At 56.8% G+C, this 13500-nt stretch overlaps 1 protein-coding gene across 2 annotated transcripts in view; it reads left to right on the top strand.

Moving 5' to 3' along the window:
- Window positions 1-2395, top strand: part of TFEB (transcription factor EB) — a 44388-nt gene extending 41993 nt beyond the window's left edge. For both annotated transcript variants that reach the window (XM_024557758.3, XM_045193095.3), the window contains exons 8-9: window positions 126-273; window positions 1237-2395. In XM_024557758.3, coding sequence (XP_024413526.2) covers window positions 126-273; window positions 1237-1734 — 646 coding nt within the window. In that variant the 3' untranslated portion in view covers window positions 1735-2395. The remainder of the gene's footprint in view (window positions 1-125; window positions 274-1236) is intronic.
- Window positions 2396-13500: the final 11105 nt, after the last annotated feature.

Here is a 13500-nt window from a genome sequence, read left to right as displayed (position 1 = left end):
GTGAACAGAGTTGGGACAGGTGACACCGGCTTCTGAAAACAAAGCAGGGTTTTATTTCTACCTACTGAGTGCATGCAAACCCTCGGCTACTCTGAGCACACACCTCTGGTTCTGCTGGCCCGCAGGGACGTGCGCTGGAACAAGGGCACCATCCTCAAGGCCTCTGTCGATTATATCCGGAGGATGCAGAAGGACCTGCAGAAGTCCCGGGAGCTGGAGAACCACTCTCGGCGCCTGGAGATGACCAATAAGCAGCTCTGGCTACGCATCCAGGTCTGGCCCCCGCACTTGGACTTCTTGGGTAGCTCTGACTCCCGACCCTGGCCTGGCTCCTGACCTCAGGAGTAGTAGTAGTGCCTACACTGAAGTCATGGGAATAATGCCGCGAGGAGGGAAGATATATTGGTCAGGATGTTATGGTTTGGTAACAAACATTCCCAGCAGCTTTAAGCAGCACATATGAGCTGGAGGTTCTGCTCTGTGAGACCTTCATTCGGGGACCCAGCACCATAGACAGGTACCTCTAGAGCTGGCTCCTAAAGCCATGTTACTCTTAGGGTGACACTTGTCACTTTGCATATATTTTCTTGATCAATTCAAGTACCTATCTCTATCTAACCTGAAGAGGGCAGGAAGTGCAAACCTACCATGTGTAAGAGGCGGAGAACTGGTCATATTTGGTGGGTGGGGCTAAGAACCACCACGGGAGGCAAACTAAGAGCAAAGACTTTGGGAGCGTCTCCTGGAGCCACAGGTTCTAGTCTTGTCCTGGCTCTGCGTCGAGGGTCTCTGTCCTCTTTGGACTTGAGGCTGGTCATCTATGGGTGATTGGACTTGAGCTCTTAAACTTTTCTATTTCTCACAGTAGATACTACGATTTGCATTACAACCCAGCGCACAAAGCCGCGCTAAAAGTGAAAGATCAAAGTTTCATCAAAGAACCCTCATCCTTAATAGATGCAATGCATTCTGGTAATTTCCAGTCTAGTCTAGTCCAGGCAAGTCTGTTTCAATTAAGGAAAATAGAGAGCTGGTCAAGACTCACTGAGTGGTTTCACAACCCACTAATGAGTTGCGACTTACAGTTTGATAAGACGCTGGTCTAGACTCTAGAGCTACCTAGGCTGAGACATTTTGTTGTCTTGGGTGCTGCAGGGGGAGGAGCAAGGTCTGCGCCAGGGGTCAGCCGGTACCCATGGGTGTGTGCCCTTAGCCCTCTGTCTGCCCCACCCACAGGAGCTGGAGATGCAGGCTCGAGTGCACGGCCTCCCCACCACCTCCCCGTCTGGCATGAACATGGCTGAGCTGGCCCAGCAGGTGGTGAAGCAGGAGCTGCCCAGCGAGGAGGGCCCCGGGGAGGCCCTGCTGTTGGGGGCCGAGGTCCCCGACCCTGAGTCACTGCAGACTCTGCCCCCCCAGGCCTCACTGCCCCCACCAGCCCAGCCACCCCAGCCAGCCCAGCCACCCTCCCCATTCCACCAACTGGACTTAAGCCACAGCCTGAGCTTTGGGGGCGGGGGCAATGAAGGGCCCCCAGGCTACCCTGAACCTCTGGGGCCAGAGCACGGCTCCCTGTTCCCCAACCTGTCCAAGAAGGACCTGGACCTCATGCTCCTGGACAACTCACTGCTGCCACTGGCCTCCGACCCCCTCTTCTCCACCATGTCCCCTGAGGCCTCCAAGGCCAGCAGCCGCAGGAGCAGCTTCAGCATGGAGGAGGGCGACGTGCTGTGACCCTGGCTGCCCCTATGCTGGGGAACAGGGGCAGGCCTGGGGGCAGGGAGGACCAGGGCCACCCTCCTCCCCCGCTTCAGGCTGCACTTGTGTGTGAAGTAGCCATCTGCCCTGCCTCACTCCTCCCTGTCAGCCCCTTGTCTGGACTTAGTGCCTGCCCGCTTGGCAGCCTGAGGCGTCAGGAGAAGCCCCCCACCTGGCTCAGTACTCTCCAGGGGCAGCCCTCTTGATGGGGCTGAGCAGGAATAAGTCCTCATCCCAGCTCCAGGGGGTGTACTGGGGGAAAGAAGAGGTCCTGGAAGGGTCCTATCTTCTGAGCCTAATCCCCCCACACCCAGGCCAACCAATGAGGGAGGGCCCATTGGAGCAGGGGGTTCAGGAAGTTCCTTCTCTGAAGCAGTGACTGATCCAGGGGGGTGCCCATGACTGTTTTTCTGGGACTCAGATGGCCGCAAGCCCATCCTCCAAACTGGCCAACCCCCTCACACAGGTGGGGCACCCCCACCCCCCTTTGGTGCTAACAGCTCTCCACCAGGTGGTGTGAGGGCGGGGGTGGCCAGCAGAGAGGGCTTGGGTTCAGGTTAGGGTGGGGTCACTGCTGAAACAGCAGCTCCCCTTCAGGCTCCCCACTTTGTGCCTTTAGTAAACACTGTGCTTTGTACCCGCTTGTCCTGTCTCTTTGGAGTGGGTCTGGGGTTGATTCAATCCAGTGGGCTCCTTTCTGGATGGACATGGAATTCGAATACCCCCAGTGGGTGTGAACGCAGTTGGAGACGTAGAGGAGGGAACAAGCCTGGCACGGGTTCCTCCCATCTCCCCAGAACTGCCCCAGGGAGAGCTGGTGATTCAGCGAGCTTTACTCCCGGGGCTTGGTGCTGATGGGGGCGTTGTCCTTCGCGGCCACAAGGTGGCGCTGCAGCCACGCTAGTCTCACCCTCAGAAGCCGGCTGAGCTGGATGAAGAAGGGGACTGGGTTGCTCATAAACCAAGTCTAGCGTTCTTAGCTGCTGATTTTGAACACCCTTGACCTAGGTTACCCCTGGCTGGGGGTGGGGCACCCCTATCTCTAGTGGTGACCTCTCCAGATTGTTCCCCCTCCCTAAGTGGGTTCAGACCTGACTTGAGAAGCAGGCAAGGCCAGCCCCTCTGCTCTCTGACTTAGTGTCTCTAGGACGACAGGCTCCCTAGTAATGAGGGGCTGTGTCCCAAGAGTTTGGGGGATGCGGGCGCATGTGAACTGGTTTGGGAGGAGGCAGGCACACAGCACACTGGGCGGAGCCAAGGACATGGCTTTTACTCCCTGCTCTGGCCAGATAATGAGGCTTCAGTTCCCCCGCCTCACAGTTCCTGAGGGGGTCTGTTCCAAGATCCTGGGACTGTATGGCCTCACCCATGATGGGAAGATGGGCTTGGGGCGGCAAGGGGTGGAGTGACAGCTTCTTGAGCCCCAGGTGTCTGGTGGGGAGGGAGGAGAGGGTCTTTTAGGGCTTTGCCTAGTTCTCCCTCCACTTCCCAGTATCTTCAGGCAGAGATCAAAATGGGTCCCCCCTCATGGGGCTCTGAGAGGCTGACAGGACCTAATTTTAAAAAAGAAAATCCCAGGATGAAAATGGTTAAGAGGGCAATTTCCTCTGTGCAGAACAGGAGATCAAATCAGCTTTGGAGCAATTAATGTGTGAGGGGAGAGAAGGAAGGGGGCCAGGCGAGGGGGCGCTGATGGCACTGGGCTGGCAGAGGCTGCAGGATTAATCTCAAGGTCAGATGGAGCAGAAGATGACCTTGTGGTGTTTGAGCCAGCCTGGGCACTGGCACCTCCTTCCAGTTTTAGACCCAACCTCACTGCCAGGGACCTGCCCATGTCCCTGGGAGCACCCTGTCAGTCCCTCCTGAGGACCAGCCCTGGACTCCAGCTGGGAGATACCTGACGGGTCCAGGTGTAGGCTGTATAGGCACTAGAGGGGGTGGGGGTCTGGGAACTCTCAAGTCTGGTCAGCGATTGAGAACTCTCCAACCGCATATGTTCTTCTTTATCTTGAGGATTCACTCAGTGGAGTGAAGTTTCCCATCAGCTTCCTTACACAGCCCTTCAAGACCACCTTATCAGCACCATCCACCTGCCTGCTGACTTTCTGCCCCTGGGTTCCTTGGGAAGCAGGGTCTGGTGGCCCAATGAACAGGACTGGGGGTGTGAGGAGGAGTTCTGCCCACAAGAGGGCGCCAAAGAGTCAGGACCTGGCCGTTGTCAACGAGCTTTGGGGGTAAGGGTGTGGGTTGGGGGAGAGTCTCAGCTTCATTGTATATTCAATTGTATATTCAACTGTCTGCCCGGGACCCTGCAGTCCTGCCTGCCTGGTGAAGGGAGGCAGAGGTGCCACCTCCAGCATTTCAACAAGCCACCAGAAAGGCATTTGTGTACCTGAGACCCGTCTGCATGGACCTTGCTTATCTTGTGGCTGGAAAGGATCAGGCCGACAGTTTCCTGACTGGTAAATGAGAAGGGAATGCATTCTTCGTCCATGCTCTTCGTTTGGTAGAAAACACCTTTCCAGACTTCAGGGCAGTGAGAGGAAAATGGTTTTTTGAAAGGTGGAGTGGGCGAGTGGGCTGGTGTGAAAGCAGAGATGGACCAGTCCAACACCCTCATTTCACCGAGGAAGCCCCCCAGGCCTTGAGAATGAACACAAGAGTGAAGAGCGTCTTCAGAAGGGCAGGAGTGGACTGTGGAGTGGGCTGTGGGCCCTGCTGAGGCCAGGCCGTGGGTGGCATCGGCTCTCTGTTCCTTAGCACCTACCTCCTCAGCTGCCTGGACGTCCAACCACTCCTCCTCCAAGGCCTGTGCACCCTGTGCAGGCCAGGGCTGTCTGGGAAGCTGGAACTGCAGTGCAGCCTGGGAGGAGAGAAGCAGAGCCTCCCAATAATGTCCTTGGAATGTCGCAAGTTTCCAGCGCCCACTGTTCCTTTAAATCACAGGTTCTCTTCCTTCACTGTTTGGAGCCATTGACTTGGATGAGAGTCTCGTACATACTATGAATCCTCTCCCCCCACCCCTCACAGCCTCCAAAAAATGAATCCCAAATTTAACACTCCTGCTCCCAATCCTTGCTCCGTGCCCCTCCAAGCCGCCTGGAGCAGCTAGGAAGAGCCTCTTCAATTCACCTCATGTTCCCCACCCCCTGGGACCCCCACCTCTTAGGGTCCAGCCCCCACCCTCCTCTCAGCTCCTCCAGACTCATTTTTTTCCTTTGCTCTCTCTTTTCTGAGGGGGCAGTGGAATTTATACAATATTTAAGCAGCCAGAGCCAAGTCCGGGAAGATATTATTAATGTAAAAGGGACGGGCTGCAAATGCTTTTGGACCTGGTTACAATTAGAGGGTGATTTTTCTAAAGGTCAATGAATTCAGATAATATCCACAGGGGGGAGAGAAATTTAATACCTTTTTAGTGAATTAATTAATTATAATATTATATCGGCTTGGGGTTCTTTTCCAGAGTGATTAAGGGAGCGATCCGTCTTCTGTGAGGCTGGGGAGCGGCGCCTGCTGCCAGCGAGGACCCTGTCTTGGGGCTCAGGATGGCGGCCCTTCCCTCTCCAGCGTGGCCAGGGAGCTGGGGGTCTCAGGCAGCGGTGGAGGCCAGTAGGCCTCAGTTTGGGTGAGGGCAGGTGCAGGGAATGGCAGTGCCCTTTCCTCTCGGCTGGTGCCCCAAGCCCGGCCCTCCTACTGCCTGGTCCCCGGGCCTCCCCCCGTGGCTTCCTGCCTTACACTTGGAGAAAACACAGCCGCAGGATTCAGGAGCTTGACCGGAGTCTCGCTATGAATTAAGACAGACTGGAGTGGCAGAGCTGGCTGGAGATAACAAGAAGGCTCTCCCCTCCCCCAAGCCAGATGTTCTAGAAACTTCTCCACTGGCCTGTGAAGTTCCCCCTTGCCAACGGAGGCTCTGCTTGTAAAATGAAAATGCCCCAGGAGTGCTAGTAAGTCCCGTTGCTGCAAAGCCAGTGAGGAAGTAGCTGAGATTTCTGTCCCTGGAGGGACCTGAAGGAGCCTGGGGAGAGGTACCTCTGACACGCTTGGCCATTCATTCCTGTGTTCAATCATTCATTCATTCAACAAACATTTGTGGCACCCCCCCCCCCTCTTGTGCCACTTAAGAGAGCGAAATCACCCTTTTTGAAGCCCCACCCACCTTGTCTTGAGCCTCAGCAGCTCCTCTGAATAATAGGGGTGGGCTGGGGAGAACTGTGATTTCCTTCAACTCAGCCAATAGTCCTCACCTCCACCTGGGGCAGGCGGGCAGCTGGGAGGTAGTGGTCATGCATTCGTGGGTGCCCGCACACCCTGAGCACCCACCCTGAGCCAGCCAGGGCTGGGTGCAGGAGACACTTGGTGGATAAGGGGCAGCCAGTCCTGGGGTCAGGTGGGGGGAAAGCCGTAAGAACAGCAGTGAGGATTTAGCGAGAGGTTTTTAAAAAGGGGAAAGCTGATATGCAGCTGAGCTAGGAGAGGGATGAGAAGGCTGGTGGGACTCGCAGTAGATGGGTGGGCCCAGCTATGGCTGGAGGACTTCCATGAGGCCACAGGTTCTGGGTTCAGAAAGGCAGGGAGCAGCAAAGCCACACAGGCCTGCGTTTAAGTGTGAGCTCTGCCAGGGGGTGGGGCTCTCTGTGCCTCCGTTTCCTCTCCTGTAATGGGGGATTTCAATATCTACCTCCCAGGGTGGTTGTGGGAATTAAAAGAATACCTTAACGGAAGTGCTAGGCACAGCATGTCCCTCAAGATTTGGCTCTGGACATCTTCCAGGTGGCCCTCAGGGGGGGGAGTGGACCAGGGTCCTGCCCCTGGCTGTGCCCTCAATTTCTTTCCCCTCCCAAGGGGGTGCCAGCGGAAGCCCTAGCCTGGGCACCGTTCTGGGGCAAGAGGAGGTCAGCGTTTTTCTCCTCTCCTTGCTCAGTCCCTTCTCCCTCTTTGTCCCCCTCAGCCCTGGCTGCCCCCCAGCCCCTCCCCCGCTCCCATCCCTTTCCGAGCGCGGTGGGCCGGGGAGGGCCTTCCCATTGTACTATCTTTGGGCCCTAAATTAAAATTGATGACACCTTGAAATGAGCAGTGAGGGTAATTTTGCTTCTGAGCCGGGATGCTAATGAGGCCCCTTAATGGTGCGAACGCTGAGCTGACGGGTCGTGTGTCACACGCAGCGGCTAGGGGGGTAATGGCCGCGGTAAGTGCCGGTAATTACACCCTGTCTCGCTGTATTTTGGCAGTCCTGGTGGGAGAGCTGGGGCTCAGTCACCGCCGGCGGGTGCACCCCCACCCACCGTGGGCCTGACAGCCAGAGATACCCCCCTCAGCCCAGCCAGGCTCCTCAAACCCAGCCCCACCTAAAACGAGGAGCCTGGAGTACAGCCCCTGCACACACACAGTCACACGATTACTGTTGCACCACTGAGCGCCCGACACCCCCACATTCGCATGCCCACGGCCCGGGCATGCGCCCCCAGTGCGGACAGGGCAGTTAGACACACACTCCTGGGTACCCATTGTGCCCCCCTCCACATTCACTGCACACCCTGTGAACACACACAGCCCCACGCACACACCCTCAGGGCTCACACACACACGTGCACGCACACACAGGTCCTCACAGGGCGCGTGAGCGCTAAGTACCTGCTGCATTTCAGGCTATTACGTCTAACGCTCCCAGCTTCTGAGGTGGGTGTCGCTCCCCTCATTTTACGATGCAGAAACAGAGCCTTGGGAGATGAGGCGGTTTGCCCAGAACCCCACGGCTAGGCAGCGGCAGAGGCAGGGGTGGGACTCAGGTCTGTCCTGCTTTGCAGTCTCGAGCCCTCCTCGCCTCCTCTTGTGCAGGCTTGCATACTGCAGGTGTGCACCTGTGCACCGTGGACACACACTCGCATGGTGTCCTTAGCGTGCCCGCAGGGACACACACGCCTGCGCGTGGGCTCGGACCCCGTAATGTCCACAGTCCCTGCACACACCGCGCCCTAGTCATGCAGCCCCTCCAGGCTGCAACATCTCAGTCTCTAAAGAAGGGGAACTAGGCTCTGCTCCACTGCCCTCGCTGGGGTTTCTCTGTTAAGGCAGTATGACAGCCACACGGAGCAGTGTGACGGGCCCTCCTACGACCCCTGCAGAAACGCACACCGGGCGCACACACAGATTCTGCGCACACTCCGTGTGCACACACTCTGACCGCTTGCTGTCCACGCTTTTCCCAGTGGGCGACATTCAGCCACTACGCACATCTCTGTACACTATGCCCCTGCGGCAGACGTTCGCACACAGCGCTGGCGCAGGGCCCCGAGGGCGCATGCCCCTGGCCCGGAAACACGGCAAAGCCCACGGGCACTCGACGCGTGTAGGTGCTCCCACCTCTAAATGGGTTGTCCACCATGATTACGGTAACAGCTGGGGCTTCGAGTCCTTGGCCTGCTGTGTGACCTTGGGCAAGTTACTTAACCTCTGTGTGTCTCATTTTCTTCCTCTGTGAGGGGGGGGTCATAGTGTACCTACTTCGCAGAGGTGTTGGGAGGGTTCAGTGAATGAACAGATGTGAAGCACTGCGTTCCCGGCCCATGGCAACGCCCCAGTGAAAAGGGAGGCAAGGCGTGTATCTATGACAGAGGATGCACGCCAGGCTATGATAAGCTCTGAGGAGTGGGCAGTGGAAGGTCGAAGAGGGAGTGACCACCTAGGGCGTGGATGGTTCTGGAGGGCTTCCTGGCAGAAGAGAGACTTTAGGCTAGGCCTTGAGAAGAACTATAGCCACTGTTCAGTGAGCACCTACTCTGTGCTGGGCCCTGCACTAAACACTTTGTGTGAATGAACCCTCGTGTCCTCTGTGTCACCCCTCCCCCCAACCACCCGGAGATGGGTACTACAATGTCCACCTTATGGACAAGGAGAAAAAGGTGCAGAGAGACTTGGGAACTTGTCCAAGGACAGGAAGGGCATAGATAAGAGGAGAGGAGGGCATGGGAATTCCAGGTGGGAAAGCAGCATGTGTCAGAAATACAGCAACAGATGGGAAAATACCCCCAGAGGGCTCTCCTTGATACACTGTAACTGTTTCCAGATAATGAGAAGGGGTGAGCATCTGGAGGGGCGTTCTGACCTAATTGCTGTGTTTCTTGCAGTGACACCAGGGACGTTGGGGGCGGGGCGGTGCGGCACAACCCGCAGCGTGCTGGAGCGGGGGCGGGAGCTGGCCATCTTCACCTCCTCCCAGCCCCCCCCAAGGACCCAGCTAGGGAAGGGGCGGTCGTCCTGAGTTCGCAGCCCTGGAGACCAGGCCTGGCTCTCTGGGAAAGGACCAGAAGAGGACTCAGGAAGGCAAGAAACTGTGGGAGGAGGTGGCGAGGGCAGTGAGCAAATCCCTGCCCACCCCACCCTGGAGCCAGCATGGCCGCACCCCGGGGGCTACTGCCCTGGGACCCCTCAAGAAGCAATAAGCCAGTTATGAGGGTGCCCAAGGCTCTCCACAGACACAGCGTAATGTTTCATGCCCATTAAATCGCCCAGGGCCTGCGAGGCTGGTCCCGCACCGTTCTCAGAGGGATCACAGAAGGTTTTTCCTCAGTGTTTGCACGGGCTCTTTCTATTTGCAGTAAACTTTTTGATACCCAGCCAGCACAAGTGCCCTCCTCCACAAAGCTCTGGGTTCCAGGCTTGTGGGGGCCCTTCCGCCCTGTGGCTGCCTCATCCGGTCAGGCAATTCTTTGGGTAGCTGTTCAGCTTATGACCCTGTCCCTGGCCCTCTGCAGGTTGCTCTCCGTCACCTGATCCCAATCTACCCGGCCACCTGTCCCCCCTCATCCCCTGACCTCCAACCTCCGACCTCCAAAGCCAGTACTCCAGACTCTGAGTTGCTGTTCCCACAACACAGGCGCCTTTGGCCTTGCCTTTGCTCACACTGACCTCTCTGCCTGGGCCTTGTCCCTGAGTCACAGTGTGCCCCAGCCCTGCCCCGCAGAGACCCAGCTCCGAGGCCACAGCCCCACGAACAGCCTCTGGCCAACAGGGAGACAGACCATGGCAGGGCAGGGAGAGAATAGGCGCGGGCCTCTGAAGCCCCCAAACATGGGCTGGCACCCCTACTCCTCCCTTATTTGGTGATAGGAACTTGGGGAAGTCCTGCCCCCACATCTCCGTGTCTGTTTTTTCTTCTTCTGTCAGGGTTAAGGGGTGTGAAGGCGACACAACCCCCCAGGGCTGAGGGTTCCCTGGGACTGGTGCACATAGCCCCTGGCTGGTGGCAGGCAGGGGAGGGGTGTCCACTGTGGGATCATATCAGTTACTGTCCAGGTCAGCAGTGAGAGTGGACAAGGGCACTGTGAGTAACTACAGCAGAGCGAGAGGTGAAAACTGGACCATCCTGGGAGAAGCAACCTGTGTGGTCACTAGTTTGATACTCAGGGCCGATCCCCTTCCTGCCCGCACCTCTGGCAGGATGGGCTGGGGCATCTGTGTGCCTCCGTGGGCCAGATAGGCTTGGCCACCTGGGGGCCGGCTCAGAGGCCACACAGGCTGGGGGCTGCGGGGAGGCACCCAGAGAAGGTCATAACCAGTGGCAGAATCTCAGGAGAGGTCATGACACCCTGGAGACAAGGAAGGTGGAGCTGTGGGGAGTGGCTCCCTAGGCCAGACAGTGGAGAGGAATTCTGAGGGGTGGGAAGGAGGGATGGGGGACCCCAAATCCCAAGATGCTTTCCTGGAGGTGCCAACAAGCTCGGTCACAGAGATCGTGACTGCCGCCCTCACAGAGCACTGGATTGCCGAGGCACAGAGGGCTCCGGAGTAGCTCGTCCAATGCTGGAGGGCTAGGAAGGGCAGCGCTGCGGTCTGAACCCAGGAGCTGAACCCAGCTGTGAAGCTGGGGCAAAGGCTCCCCTGGCGGGGGCAAGTCCTCCCCACTCTGGGTTTCAGTCCTGAGCGTCGTGAGAACAGGGGACATTCTTTAGGAGGCAGTCGGGTGAGCAGAAAGCAGCGTGGCCTGCAGTGAGGCCTGGTTTGAGTCTGGCCTCGTCCTGGTAGAGTTCTCACCCGCAGCGAGCCTGTCACTGCAGATGGAAAACACCTGCTGTGTTGGTTGTCCAGGTCCGTGCTGCCGAGCTGTGGGGGGTGGTCAGCACAAGGCGGACGTTTCATGAAAGCTGGCACTCGCTCCTCTCACCCTCCAAACTGGGCCAGCCCTGGGGTCCCCTCACCCCAAGGAGGCCAAGACCAGAGGTTCCAGAGTGTTACCGAGCAAGGGCTCGCTGCGCAACACACATAGAAGCCAATACTTTTTAAAAATTGGTATTTATTAGTTTGAGAGAGAGAGAAACACTGATTTGTTGCTCCACATACTTACGCATTCATTGGTTGCCTCTTGTGTATGCCCTGACCGGGGACCAAACCCGCAACCTTGGTGTATTGGGATGACGCTCTAACCAACTGAGCTACCCAGCCTGTGCAGAGCCAATCCTTTCGAGAAAAAAAGCTTTTATTGTGAGGTCAACTGGCAAGGAGGCTGGAGGCAAGACTCAAAAGTATCTCCCCTGCCCCGACATGTGTGCGCTGTGGGGGTCATCCCGCAAAGCAAAAACGTTGCCGGTTCGATTCCCAGTTGGGGTATGCATGCAGGAGGCAACCAATTGATGTTTCTCTCTCACATGATGTTTCTCTCCTCCTCTCTCTAAAAATAAGTAAATAAATAAAAATCTTTAAAAAACCCCTAAAACAACTGTCTCCCGGGTCTCCCCAATCCAGGGTTCGGGGTAAGATTCAAGGGGTTTCAGCCCTGGGTCTTCTGGGACACTGGACCCTTCACGTCTGAAAGGGTATCCCGTGTGCAGTTCCCGTGTGCGGTTCCGTGGGGCGGGTTGCAGGGAGTGTTAAGGGCCCACAAGTGTTACCGGTCAGTGGTGTATCCAAGGTTTAATCTTTGGTTCCTGGTCTTGTTAAAACCAGACGGGACCAGTTTGAGCTGGTTCTGTGGTTACTGTAGCACACATTTCCATCCTGATACGGGCTAGGAATTTTGAAAGAAAACTTCAGGGTCCTGAATCTAAGATCCTCAAAAGGGTCGAAGTTGTTATTATTTAGATTGTTATCACAGAAGGGCGCCTGGCTTCAGGCCAGGGCATGTGGGCTATTCCAGCTGACCCCCTCTAGGACCAGGGCGGGCTCAGGGGCTAGGCTGGGGGTGGGGGCTGCGCCTACCACAGGTCCCTCAGGTGCCTTAGCTGGTAGGTTCTAGAAAAGGGGAAGGGGAGGGGGGAAGCTGCTTCCTAATGAGCAATTAGTGTCTGCTAATCATGTGGTTCTGTGTAATTAAGAAGCTTATTAGTGCTGTGTCAATTAAGGTTTAATTAGTCCCCTGTTCAGAGAAGCCTTAAAGACCCTCATGCTGGAAGCTTCTGGAATGGAAGCCTGAAAGACCCTCATGCTGGAAGCTTCTGGAGTGGCGGTAGGGATGAGGAGGTGGATGCAAGGTGGGACAACCCAGGTAATTGGAGAGCCGCACTTCCTCTTGTGCCCCCTCCAGTTCTGGGATCAGTGATTGATTGACCTTTGGCCCCACTCCCAGTGGCTCTGGTCATGGACACTTTGAGACCCCGTGAGGGGCTCCCCATCACCAGGGTTTGCTCATCCAAGAGCGATGATGCCCTGCACAGCTCCCATGAAGGGGCCCTTAAGGCACTGCACCCCATTCTCCACATCTGCTTTAGGGCAACTCCAATGGCTCCCCCTTAAGGAGGTGAGGAAACAGGGGCCCAGAGAGGTTAAGCAACTCACTCAAGGTCACACAGTGGGTTAGGTGGCAGAGCTGGGATTCGACACCAGGACAAGTCAGATTCCTTCTTGGTTTTCTCTCCTCTGCCCCCTACCTGGGCGCCCCACTTTCCTCTGCTACTCAGTCCTGATCTGGCCTGTGGCAGGGAGCAGAGCCCCGCTGCTCCCCGGGCTGCAGGCAGAGGTGGCGGGTGGGCGCGGCGTGCTGGGCCGCAGGGCACCGTCACAGTCACATCTGGAACGTCGCGCTTGGCGGTTTTCCTTTCACCTTCAGCTCCTGGCCAGCTGCTCCCTGAGGCCCCTGCGTCCCAGCCACCTGGCCTCGCTGTCTTCACAGAGGGGCTCCATCTCCTTGGCAGGACAGCTTCCTTTCCTCTGGGGCAGGAACCGCTCAGAATCCCTCGGCCCCCAACTCCCCACGCCCTGTTTAAAAACGTGAACCGATTTATTGAGATGGAATTGGTAAATTGTAAAGTTCACTCATTTCAAGTGTGCAGGGCAATGGTTTTTAGCATGTTTACAGAGTCGTTTGACCATCACCATAACCTAATTTTAGGACGTTTCCTCACCCCAAACCAGAAGCCTGCACTCATGAGCAGCCCCACCCCATTCCACCCTCCACCCCGCCTCTGCAGCCCGAGGCGATCACTAGTCTACCGATGTCTCCGCAGGGGTGTCCACTCTGGACATTTCACACAAACGGGATCGTGCAGGACGTGGTCTTCTGTGACTGGCCCCTTTCACTTAGCATAATCTTTTCTTCACTCTTGTTACTGTTCCAGGTGACACAGTGGTGAACGTCATCGGACAAAGGCTTTCAAGCAGTGGCTGGGGAAGTTCTCTAGGGTAACTTCCTAGAAGTGAAATTGCTAAGACAACAGATGAGGCTCGTGGTCTGATCTACTCCTCACCCCCTTCTGCCTTCACTCTCTAAGTTGTCTGGGGTCACCCTGCCCTGACAGCTGGCTGTCT

Source organism: Desmodus rotundus, chromosome 11 (genome assembly GCF_022682495.2).
Source record: "Desmodus rotundus isolate HL8 chromosome 11, HLdesRot8A.1, whole genome shotgun sequence".
Lineage (NCBI taxonomy): Eukaryota > Metazoa > Chordata > Mammalia > Chiroptera > Phyllostomidae > Desmodus > Desmodus rotundus.
This window is presented reverse-complemented; position numbering and strand designations above follow the sequence as displayed.